The following is a 12,880-nucleotide window of genomic DNA, read 5'->3' on the forward strand; positions in this document are numbered from 1 at the left end:
CAGATCCTTCACTTAAGTAAATGTACTAAAAGTAAAAATGTTACTGAAGTAAAGGTAAGTAGCCAAATCAGGAACATGTAGGCTACTTAAAGTATTACTGTAAAAGTAACCATTGTAGAAAAATCTAATAAAAAAAACAACAACACAGAAAACACCCCAAAACCGATTTTTTTTTCAACATAAATGAGAAAACAACATAGGCCTAAATGCTTATCAAAAATAGTTGCCAATTAATGCTCAGTCAATCAGCTAATTGATTAATAATTTCAGATGTTCTCTAAACTGATGAGTAGTTTGATTTATAACAAAACATCATATTTTACAAACTCTTCTTATGATTCTTATGTAAAAAATCACATTTTGTAAAGTAACTATTAACTAAAGCTTTTAGAAAATGTTGTGAAGTCAAAAGTACATTTCTCTCTGAAATGTAGTGTAGTAGAAGTATTAAGTGGCATGAAAAGAATAAAGTAAAGTACAAGTACCTCAAATTCATACTGAAGTGCAGTACTTGAGTAAATGTACACTCCACCACTGTTATGAGACAACACATGGTAACTAGTGTGCAATCACATAAATCACAATCTTTAATATCCAGCTTCTTAAACTTATGTTTTAGGCTATCAGATTCGGCATAGGCCACAGAATTCTAAAGGCATCTCTTACTTCATTACTTTTAGGTACTCGTGGCCTAACTTCTTTCTTGAATCAATTTACAATTATTACAATTATTTTACTGTAAAGGTCTTCAGTGTACCCATTTAAGTGAACAGTTCAGCCGTGCTCTACTGATTTGCATAGTGGTGATTTCTCCAGACACCTGAAGCGAATGGGCAGGACAAAACCGATCTCATACGCTGAACGTAAACGGAAACCCAAACGCAGGCTACCTAATCGATATCAGAACCAATGACACAACATAATTTCAGAAGTATGCTACATATTTTGCCGCGTGCCATTCACTTTAACTTTGAATGTATAAATAATAAAAATTGTCTTCATCGTGCGTATGATTTAGAAAATTAAGTGTAGAATTGATAAAATGCTTTATTAAATTGCGCTCTGTTCTGTGACCGATTACTTTGGCCTATTCAAATATGGCGCTGTAAAAGCCAAGGTTTGTTTTTCATGGGTGCAAAGTATGTTTAAGTGCATTAACCGAACGGCCCAGTGTACGAGATATCTCCAGTCAGCAGGGAGCGGTTTTTGTCTTACCCGAGATTTTAGGTAAGTGTTGTCGGGCAAATGTCGTAACTTTTTGTCAGAAAATAACTGAGTTATTTTTTACACCAAATCGTAGGCTAGCTAGCTGCCGAACTAAAGCCGGTTTGTTGACCTAAGTTAAGCTCCCTAGCTGTTAGCTTAGTTGCTACTTAGGGTGGTAGCTAGGAACGGTTTATGTGCGGAGATTCTTTGTAACTGGTCAATTATTATACATTTTACAACAGCGAGAAATTAAAGGTGAACAGAATTAACGTTGGACAAACGAACCCGCCTGCAAGTGGGTTTCTTGCTCACTTTTTTTGGAGCTTAGGGTGCTAAGGTAGCAAGCTAACGTTAGCTTCTCTCTGTGAGAGGGATTAACGTTGTTGTATGTCTATTCGCCGGTAACGAAAGCTAATCTCAGCTGTAGTTTGGGCGACGCGGTTGTGTGTTTTTAGTTAACCAACCTAACAGTAAAATTTGGATTATAAATCAGTATTTCTTTTAAGGAATAACGTTACGTCTTTAGTAACTTTTTGTCTAGTACTGTACTTTACTGTAGGACTGTACTTTGCCTGGCACAAGCAGTGCCGTGTAGCCCAGTGGCCATTCAGAGTCTTTATCCAAATTAGAAACAGGGTTGTTGGTTATATTTAAGAGCTGGCCTGTTCATAATTACGCCGCGTGGGATAAATTATTAGTTGATTGAATGCCATATTCCTACATCAGTCATGAGTCCACCAACAGCTGCCACTCTCACAGTGGTGTTAGCTAGTACGTTTCATTGCTGTTGAGTCTTGAGTGTCTAATTAACCAAAGTTAATGGAGTCGTCCTCAGTACTGAAATCTCCCAAAGCCGTCGTGTCGGGTTAAAGCAGCATATTAAGTTTTTAGGCCAGACTCCTTGTGTAAATTCCTAAATTTTGACTGTACATTTTGATTCCCTTCACTGCAGGCTGGTGTCATCCTTGCCACTCAGAATGACCGACCCAGCTGTGAACAGGGTGGTTAGTGACATAATTCGCTCACCCGAGGACAAACGGGTCTACAGGGGTTTGGAGTTTACCAATGGCTTGAAGGCCATGCTCATCAGTGACCCATCCACAGACAAATCCTCAGCTGCTTTGGATGTTCAAATAGGTAAATGTATTTTATTACAGTTGCTTTGTCAGGTGGTCACATATTTTCATTTAGCTGACACATCACAGTTTTGGAAAGCATGGGCACTGAATATCGACTTATTATTATTATTATTATTATTATTATATATTTTCTTTTATTTCTCTTATGGAGTAATCCTGCCACCATAAATAAACCTGTAAACACAACATTACTGACTGCCTACCTGGTGTCTCATTTAAGGATAAGACAGCTGCTCAGAAAACAATTTTTGTAAATAACTTCCATCTATAAGCCCTATCTCTGTCTAGGCAGTAGCAGGTTGCATTAACTGCAGGGAAGGAAGTTGTGATGAAATTATTAACAAGGTTTCTGTGAACGATGATCTTTCACCGCCCCATTGGGACAGTGAAAGTAAAACAAAATGTTACCATGCCACAATCACCTTTCGTTTTAAATGCCAGTTATTTAGCAAAGATGGTCTTAACTATTTGATCATACTATTATCATTATTATTATTATTACTATTATGAAGATATTGCGCCGTCTAATGATGTAATTCTTCATGTAAAGAAATTTAGCTGTTATTGTGATGTTACTCATTTAGGATTATTTCCACTCTTTGCTTTCTTTTCCAGATTGGACAACCAATCTATCAGAAACTGAAAAGTCAAGGTGTTATCTTTGAACTTTGACGAGCTGAGAGATCTACAGCTTGATTAACTAGTTTTCTGTGGCCATTCTTTTTAATGTTACAGGTTCATTATCAGACCCAGGGAACATCTCAGGCCTGGCGCACTTCTGTGAACACATGCTGTTCCTGGGAACAAAGAAGTACCCCAAGGAAAACGAGTACAGCCAGTTCCTCAGTGAGCACGCGGGCAGCTCCAACGCCTTCACCAGTGGGGAACATACCAACTATTACTTTGACGTATCCCATGAGCACTTGGAAGGAGCACTAGATAGGTACTGTCCTCTTAATTTGATGGGACTCATTTTGCCACCCACAAAAAGTAATTTGTCTCATTTATCTTATGTGCATCTTAGGTGTGTCCTGTATTATGTATTCTGACCTGGTCTATGCAAATGTTAGTCATAATTGACAAACTTGACATTAACGACGTTATGGCCAGTCGAATTTAGATTCATTTGACTGGTCCCAAACTTTGTCTCCCGCATTTACATACATCAGTTAAAAGCCTTACATGTCAATATTCAGGCATCCTATATTATATATTTATTTTGTATACTCATATTTGTCCATTTAAGATGGATGTCATCTCTTTGTCTAAGTGCTTGTTTGTTTATCAGTGTTACTCTTGGGAGTCCAGGTGTTAACCCAAATGAGCTGCCAGGTTGTTGTCTGTCTGTCTTTGGTTACCCAACCCAGCTTCAGTGTGTTCTCTTTTGTAACCATCAGCATAGTTCATACCCCCCTCAGGCTAGAAGCCTCAGGCACAGGGTGAGACTGATGTCCTCAGCCTTGCAGGGGTCTCCTCTCACGTGCCAGCTGTGGTGGTTTGCGGAGGACAGTCAGGCAGTGTCAGAACTTAATGTACTGGGGTTAGCTTACCTGCTTATAAATGAATGATAGTCTAGCAAGCACCTGTTTATGTGTGTAAGGCTAATTGTTCCCCTGCGCCAGTGAATTGTGAAGGCCATCTGGTCTGTAGTGGGAGGAAAGGACAGTGCAGAGTGTGTTGAAATATTGATGATGTTGCCACTTAGAAAATAGGAGAGCATTGTGTCTGAAAGGATCATATGTGTCATTAGCTGGCTTCATTATATTAACCATATCCTTGCTATATTATCAGAATAACTTTATTTATATACTCTTTAGGCAGTTAACAAATTTGATAACTTGTAATGGAAAAGCAAGATTTTTTTCTTGACTCATCTTTTTGTAGTGGGCTAAAGAAAGTGTTTGAACATGCATTTTACTAAGGATACAAGCTGCAAGAACCACACACAGTAAACAGTTTGTTAATTGCAGTACCAGTGTTCATGGTGTGATTGTTTTGCAGTGTCTTTTTATTGATCCGAACAATCAGCTGCTTTAACAGAGGGGCATGTTTGTCAAATGACAGGATTTGGTACAAGATGGCATCTGCTGTGTAATCTTCAAATCTACAGCAAAATGCTGACCTGAGATGTTGCTTTAAAAACATTCAAATGTGTGTGCTTATCTTTAGTCATTTGCTTGGCAGTTGCTCTCACTTTGCGCTCATGTAAATGGGATTTTCATCAACTCTTGCCTCATGTCCTTTTCTGTCTACAAATGGTCCTTCACATTTCACACCTTCAGTAAACTCAGAACAGACTACTGCTGAAAAAGCACAATAGCCTTAAAGAAGTATTTCACTGTTGGAAAGATGGTCTTTTCATAAAACTAGGCCGTCTATACAGTAGAAACTTGCAAATGTTTTTGACATTGGTGTTTCATGACCAGAGAATCCAGAGAAAAGGGCTGTGGCTGTGGCTTTTGCGCAAGAGGTATAAAGCCTACTGTTAAGAGAATGCACTGTGTTGCACTAGGTAAATAAACACTCCCACTGGTAAATGACATAATGCACGTTGGTTTTTGGTTGTCTGGAAACAACGTGGTGGCCGGCTGGTAACAAATGATCTTGTATTACAGTTAAATACTGAGCTTAAGTATGTTTCTGACAACATTTGAGGAGAGAAATAGGTGAAAAGTTTCACGTCATTAAGTTGGTTTTTGCTGGCAAATGAGCATGAAGGTCTGGCCTGTGCCAAGATGGAGACAAGTTTAACATAGTTCATTAACACATACTACAGATACTTGCCAGAAAATCGGGAAAGTGTCCCTTTAAATAAAGTAATTATTCATGTGAAAGTTGGTGGCTGCTATACTAATACTCATATGAAACTATACTGTTTAATGTTCCATTTACTGTCATTTTGCAATTTCTGTAGGTTCGCTCAATTCTTCCTGTGCCCACTGTTTGATGAGAGCTGTAAGGACCGGGAAGTGAATGCTGTGGACTCTGAGCATGAGAAGAACCTGATGAATGATGCCTGGAGGTTGTTCCAGTTAGAAAAGGCCACTGGCAACCCTAACCACCCCTTCAGTAAATTTGGAACAGGTAGAAAAATCTCCACAGTTTACACCAATGCTCGCTTTAAATATACATGGTTCTATTATTCATTCTGACTTCTGCTCATTGCAGTCCACCCACATAATATGATTTGTAAGGTTATCAGGTCCATCACATCTGTCTGTCTCTCTCTGTATGCACACACTGAACACAACAAGTATGCGTTTTAGCACTTGATATATTTAAATCAGTGTTTAAAGCTAAGGACAAAACAAATACCAAATATTTGTGTTTGTTAAACCAAAGGACACGTATCCCACAGCAATAAATAAAATGTGAACCCATCATTTTGCTCACATGCTACAGTTTAGATCTTTGACATTTCTAACACATTTTATGATCATAACATTTAGATTCACTCAACTGACATTTAGCTGTTGTGAGGCAAAGCATCTCGTAGCATGAAGGGAGTTTATTCTCCAGACCAGTGAAGTCCCAGATCAGAGTGACGTGTGCTTGGAGCAGCTCCGAGCTCAAAATAGCCACCTGATGGCAGTCTTGAATTATATAATCTTTATTCCAGTTCAGAATAGAAGAGGATCAGACAGACCTGAGTGCAATGCCCTCTTTGTAGACCGACATAATCTTCTCAAGATTGTTGCTTTGTTTTTCTGTCTGTCTCAAAAAAATTGAAATATGTCTCATTAACCAATGGCAGGCAAGCAGCTTGTTCATGTACCTGGCAGGCTAATGTCATTGGGTCATCATATGTTGATCATCATATACTGTTCTCATAAGTTTTAATGTTTGATGCTTTCAAGTGTTGATGCAGCTCTCAAGGAGATCATGCTGATGTTTTTTGTGTCACTGCATTTTAAAAAGAGGAACAGACATTGTTCCACCCTGTGCAGTGATCATTATCTGTCCACTCACCACAATGCACTAATGCCAGTACGCTGCTCATATTTGTGCATCTGTTCATTCAAACAAAATCAATAATTGCAAATGGACCCGAGTTTTTTTTGTTTTGTTTTGTTTTGTTTTTAATAAAAGATTGATTATTATAATTGTACTCTGTCTTGGAGAAGTTGTGGCATGTTTTTGAAAAACAAATATTCACAACTCACGTATTATCTCTTTTAAAGGTAACAAATTGACCCTTGAAACTCGGCCGTCTAAAGATGGGATCGACATCCGTCAGGAGCTCCTGAAATTTCACTCTACGTATTACTCCTCTAACCTGATGGGATTGTGCGTGTTAGGAAGAGGTAAGAGTTAAGCTCTCACAAATATCATGTTTGAATGTTGCAAAAGCGTCACTCAGCCTGAACAGAGCTCGTATGACTTGTCAATTCCTTGTACCGTCAGTTACTCAAAACATCGAAGAGGAACAAACCATGCAAGTCATGTATGACTTGGTATATGTAGCCTAAACCACAATGTTACAAGTTTGATTTTCAAGTTGTTAAACAGCAATTCAACATATGATTGTCAGATCAAATCGTGATATTATACTTCAGCATAAATGCCAAAAACAAATGAGACCATTGTCAAGACTGAGTAGCTTCTGCTTGATGCTAGTTTGAGTATTTGTTGAAGGTTAGTCCATACACTATATGCCCTACACCTCCTCTGTCTTGTTTTACATGTTTATCTTCTCTTTAGCCTTGCTAACATGGTGGAGGTGGTTTCTAAAATTATCTTCCCATTGGTCTTTTACTAGTTTCAGCCTGTGTAATCTTCTGTAATTGGGACAAACTTTGAAAACCTCTGCTTCCTTTGTGGCAAAAGAGCAGCACCCTCTTCCTGTTTCACCATCTGGTCTTTGTGTTTAAGGGCAGTTAAACAAACTTCCCAATAAACTGAAGCTGAAATCACAGAGATAAAAATAATTCCAGAAAGGACTTCTCAAACATGATTTATTTTTAATTGTCATTATATTGGTAATACCAGAGTAATTCAAATTTAGAGCTAGCTTTAATTAAATGATGTGTCAATCAAGTTCATTACCAGGTGAAATTGACATTTTGCAAGGCTTTCTCGTATGAATTGCAAGAAACGGAGTTTGACAAGCGTACTTACAAGAACATCCTTGCATGATTTAATGGCTTCATGTCGCTCTCAATTGCTGAATGTCCAGTGAGCTTTCAAAAAATGCTACGGTCAAACTTACAGTGAGTGGAGCCGTACTGTGCTTCCTGGAAATACTATTAATGGTCAAAGTATGATCGCTGGTATTTGTTTCACTAGATGAGTGCAGAAAAAGAGCCATCCTTTATTATAGTTTATGGTTTAATTGAGTCCTCTTTGTACTCATATGGGCTCCTTATTGTCTGTTAACTTTAAAGTCTATCTAAGCTAAGCTTTTTTGGATTTTCCCCACAGAATCATTAGATGAGTTGACCTCCATGGTGGTGAAGCTATTCGGAGAAGTGGAGAACAAAAACGTACCTATCCCAGAATTCCCAGAGCACCCCTTCCAGGAAGAACACCTCAGAGTGAGTAACACAGCCATAGCTAGTTTTTAATAACATAGTATTTATTAGCTTTTTTTAGCAACTGGCTGTTTACTGTATGAAAACTGTATTTAGGCACTACATGATGAAAACCTTTTCCATTTATGGCTCATCAAAATTTTATTTCTAAAATATCAAATGACTGAGTTTTCTTAAATAACAAGAAGTTGTTTTTTTGTTCTTGGTGATTTGTTGCAGCAATTCTACAAAGTGGTGCCTATCAAAGACATCAGGAACCTGTACGTGACATTCCCCATCCCTGACCTACAGAAGTACTATAAATCTAACCCAGGACATTATCTGGGACATCTGATCGGTCACGAAGGACCTGGAAGTTTGTTATCAGAGCTCAAATCTAAAGGTGGGACATAGAGAATTAAAGAAGAATTAAAAAAAAATAAATAAAAAAAGCTCATAAGCTGCATTATCATGTTTTCCCACCTCACAGATTGTTGAATTTATATTTTTTGTTTCGTAATAGTATTTGTATAAAATATATAATATGATCAAAAATCAGATTATGTACCATTTTCTGATTGATTTGACTGCAGTAGAATTTCTTTAGTATTCACAACGTGCTATTAAAGTAATCAAGATGTTCAGTTTTCAGTCTTAAATCTTAAGTATGTGACTTACTGACAGTGGCCGTTATTTTTATTTTTAAGGCTGGGTGAACACACTTGTTGGAGGGCAGAAAGAAGGAGCTCGAGGATTCATGTTCTTCATCATCAATGTGGATTTGACAGAGGAGGGCCTGTGTAAGTAGCACAGCCGTTACCATTCACTCATGTGCTTTGCATGTGTTTGATTATTCCCTATTGTGGTCAGATGTGTGTATGTGTGAGTAAATGAAATTGAAATACTCCTCATTAAGGCATGCTATATTTGTCACTGCAGTGCACGTTGAGGACATCATCTTCCACATGTTCCAGTACATCCAGAAACTGCGCACTGAGGGACCTCAGGAGTGGGTGTTTGAGGAGTGCAAGGTAATTAATGTTGTGTATTCGGCGACAGCATTTCAGACAGAGGGGCAGGACAAACTTGACCTACTTATTTCTGGTTAGTTGAGAAACTAATAGAGCAGCACAGACGTTGACAGCAGAGACTGATGGGATTCAGACCTGCCAGCTATTTTCACCATCTTATCGGCTGAATGTAGCCATGTCAAATGGAGCTGGATAGTATTCATTTTCTACGCTACGCTATCTCCTAAAGGATTAGAATAACATGGGGATTAAATTCTGTGCAGCTCCTCTTTCTAGACTCTGGCTCTGAATGTCTGTCTCTATACAGTAACTGTATAAAACAGTTGCTGTATGTAACTGTTGTATGTGTTGTGATTTCACATGTTTGATCCCTCACCTCTGTCTCTTTTTCTGTAGGACTTAAACAAAGTGGCCTTCAGGTTCAAGGACAAGGAGCGACCCCGCGGCTACACTTCCAAAGTGGCTGGTCTTGTACACGTAGGTCCTCTCTCCATCTGCAAAGGTTGTTTCCAGGGAGACACAATGCAGCTCTTTGCGTCTGTACCTGCTGTCGTCATCAGGCTGCCTGGTGCTGCTGTTGACTCTGTACTGAGCGAATTAAGATTTTGCAGAGGCACAGTCAGAGCAAGGCTCGGTTCTTGTATTTACCACAGTTCCTGTATGACTGTCGCAGCAAGGCTCATTGACTTAAGTACCTAATCATTATCTGCTGCACGAATTACAGGAATTTTCTTGTGTGTGTCTTCTTGCCAGGTTTCGCAGTACATTTTCCCCCCTCCATTCTCTTAACAGTTTGCAGGCTTTGATTCAATGGCTAAACTATCGTTTTGAGATCTACAGATCTTGGAAATAAAAGCTTTATTAACAAATGTGTTTTACTATCAGTCCACTCCAGTGGCAGTTGAAGACATATAATTATTACAGCAAAAAAGAGTACAATTGAATTTTAAGCCGTCTCTACAAATGTTTTACAGCTAATCCTCCCACTTCAAGCAGCACAATGCTAACAGCTGTCTGCTCTGTATGTTTTCAGTACTACCCTCTTGAAGAGGTTCTGGCAGCGGAATACCTTTTGGAGGACTTCAGGCCAGATCTGATTGAGATGGTGCTGGACAAGCTGAGACCAGAGCATGTCAGGTCAGTGTGAGCACTAATGAAAGTGCAGCTTTAGATAGCAATTGAAAAATGTTATACATATTATGTAAAAAAAATAACAATTCCCTTCCTTTATGGATGAATAGTTGCACTGCAAGCCTGACACACATGTAGTAATTTGTGTATTTGTGCATAATGCCAAAGAAATATCTCAGAAAGTTTGCTGTATCTTTATAACTTGTATCTGTGACACAAGGATAATAACATAGAGGATAATACATTCAGATAATGATTATTTTCTGTAGCCTGCCAGCTGTGACAAAGTGCTGTTGGTCTACTTTGATATTTGGATGAAACAGCTTTTCAATTTTCTGCCTTGAAAAGAAATGCCAGACAACTTCACAGATTTGATTATCTCTGCAGCCTCAAAGAGTCCGTTTGTTATATCAGGAGATGGAAATGTGTGCTCAGGAATACATTATCAAGTTTTGCTCTCTGAATTGGAAATGCTGCTATCCCCCATAGGATATTACATAAACAATTTGGCAAATATAAAATTTTTCTTGCTAACTTGTTATACATGCCCCATGCTATTTGAAGATATTGGTCTGTCAAAGAGTGTTATGTGTTAAAGCAGAGCTAGACAGCTTAATGCTGTACAGTGGAAGATCTAGTTGGCAGCCAAAGTAAACACCAACCAGTAAGCTAAGATGATATCAGTAAATCATAAAGTTGTACTTAAAAGTTGTCCTTTGTTAAGAAGCTGAAGAGGTTCAGCCATCTTTTGTTGAACTACTGTTTGACACTGTGTTCTGTTCTGGTAGGAATTAAATTAAAAAGAAAGTCAGAGACCGTACCCAACAGGAGATTCATTTTGGGAATCCAAAGAAATGTCTGGCATATCTTTTGGGAATAGCAGAATCTTCTCTGTTCCAGCCCGACTTTGAGTCTTATGTAAAACTCTAAGCCTAGTAAAGCCTCAACTCCAGTTCATTTTATGGGATGCTGCCTGTGTCAAGCAAAGTGCAGACTTGTAACTACTCCATTCCTTAATGCTTACCGAGGAGGAGATTGCGTGCCCTCATTGGCTGACCCTGACAGTTTGCGTGCCAATCTCGTCCTTTACTGAAGTGGCTATTTAACCTTGGGGTGCAACCACCGCTACTTTGAATTCATGGCAGTGCTTCCTTATGTATCACTCTCATTCCAGCAGCCGTAAGTGAAGTTACAGCAAATCAAGTTGCATCATTAAAGTGCTAGAAATTCTAATTACACACATGATGATGCACACTAACGGTCTATATGCTGAGTCCTAGTTGTCATTTACTTAGCAAGAATGTACTATGTCCACTTTGTGATTAAATAAATGTTTAGGTACCAGTGAAATACACTCTGAATGCGGTGCACTGAGAGCGATTAGGAATTCTAAACATAGCTCATCAGTCAAAGGCACAGGACGTGTCAATGGATCTGCACTACATGATCCAAATGCAATGCTAATAGAAAAGCACTCATCTCATGCGGGGTGGTTACAAATGGAGACTATCTAATCAGCTGACAGAGAGGTTTTTGTATCCAGAGAGGTTTTTGTAACGTGACCTGGTTCACTCTTTTGATTTTCCAGAGTTGCAGTAGTGTCAAAGTCATTTGAAGGACAAACAGACAAGACAGAAGAGTGGTACGGTACGCAGTACAAACAGGAAGCCATCTCTGCAGAGTCCATTGAGGTGAATCACTGTGGTCATGGTGCTCTAATCAAATGACACACAGCACCAGGAATCTTTTTTTTGCTTCATGATGAGTGTATGACTACTGCTTATGTTTTATAAGACATTGCTTACTTATTATATTTCTGTGTTTCAGAAATGGGCAAGTGCAGACCTCAACGGCAAGTTCAAACTGCCCATGAAAAACGAGTTCATCCCGACCAACTTCGAGATCTACCCTCTTGAGAAAGACTCTCCATCAGTTCCCACTTTAATCAAGGCAAGTGTTTTTGCTGCACAGCTCTGCCAAAGTATTCAAAGTACTGTCACTCTTCATTACACTACTGCTCCAGACAATCCTTACTTAACTGCATATTGTTAAGAATCTCTGTATTGCTGTTATATGCTAATAAGGCATTGTGATTGAGACATAAAGCATTTAGCACTGTTGTTGCCATCATGTCAAGATCAGAGGAACTAAGCTATTAACAGCAGCGTTCATATTCCATTCTCTGAAGGAAAAGCTTTATAAAAGCCACTGTACCTGTTTTCTTTTATTGCTACTTCACTGTATTGTAATCAGATGATATCAAAGTAACTTTGTTACAGTTATGTGATAAAGCAAACGCTCCCTCTGCCTGTGGTTTGTCTGAAGTGTGCCTTTTCATTTCCATGAACTGCAAACACTTATCTAGCTCAGAGTGGACTTGAATATGAAAAAATGAATTGCTTGTGTGTGGTGTTATTTCTTTCAGGACACTGCCATGAGCAAGGTGTGGTTCAAGCAGGATGACAAGTTCTTCCTGCCTAAGGCATGCCTGAACTTTGAGTTCTTCAGGTACGTAACTATGAACCTTAATGGTTCAGCTGGAACTTTAGGTACAAGGTCCCCACCAGTGAATCCACTTTTTACTAGGTGTTACTACAAAGGTTACTTTGTTAATTCTCCATAATAAAAAATAACAATAGATAAATATACCATCCAGAGTAATCTGCCAAAAAGTGCAGAAAATTGTCTAAAAAAAAAAAAAAACAAGATGTAGATGTGTTAATATGAATTGATTGTGGTTTTGTCAACAGTTTCTGTACCTGCTCTTAAGTCCTGCCCCTACTACTAACTAAAAATAATACTTTAACTAATAGAAAATAATCTACAATTTAAAAAGTCTGGTAACTGACTGAAAAATTAACTG

The 12,880-nt window shown here is 38.6% G+C and overlaps 1 protein-coding gene across 2 annotated transcripts in view; it reads left to right on the forward strand.

The window, feature by feature from the left end:
* The first annotated feature begins 1,096 nt into the window (after nt 1–1,096).
* The window catches only part of ide (insulin-degrading enzyme), a 31,096-nt gene continuing 19,312 nt past the window's right edge, over nt 1,097–12,880 (forward strand). For both annotated transcript variants that reach the window (XM_049601378.1, XM_049601379.1), the window contains exons 1-14: nt 1,097–1,227; nt 2,159–2,343; nt 3,081–3,288; nt 5,260–5,429; nt 6,527–6,649; nt 7,767–7,879; nt 8,096–8,258; nt 8,563–8,655; nt 8,795–8,886; nt 9,283–9,363; nt 9,920–10,023; nt 11,606–11,708; nt 11,845–11,967; nt 12,443–12,525. In XM_049601378.1, coding sequence (XP_049457335.1) covers nt 1,142–1,227; nt 2,159–2,343; nt 3,081–3,288; nt 5,260–5,429; nt 6,527–6,649; nt 7,767–7,879; nt 8,096–8,258; nt 8,563–8,655; nt 8,795–8,886; nt 9,283–9,363; nt 9,920–10,023; nt 11,606–11,708; nt 11,845–11,967; nt 12,443–12,525 — 1,727 coding nt within the window. In that variant the 5' untranslated portion in view covers nt 1,097–1,141. The remainder of the gene's footprint in view (nt 1,228–2,158; nt 2,344–3,080; nt 3,289–5,259; nt 5,430–6,526; nt 6,650–7,766; nt 7,880–8,095; nt 8,259–8,562; nt 8,656–8,794; nt 8,887–9,282; nt 9,364–9,919; nt 10,024–11,605; nt 11,709–11,844; nt 11,968–12,442; nt 12,526–12,880) is intronic.

Source organism: Epinephelus fuscoguttatus, linkage group LG16 (assembly GCF_011397635.1).
Source record: "Epinephelus fuscoguttatus linkage group LG16, E.fuscoguttatus.final_Chr_v1".
Classification (NCBI taxonomy): Eukaryota; Metazoa; Chordata; class Actinopteri; order Perciformes; family Serranidae; genus Epinephelus; species Epinephelus fuscoguttatus.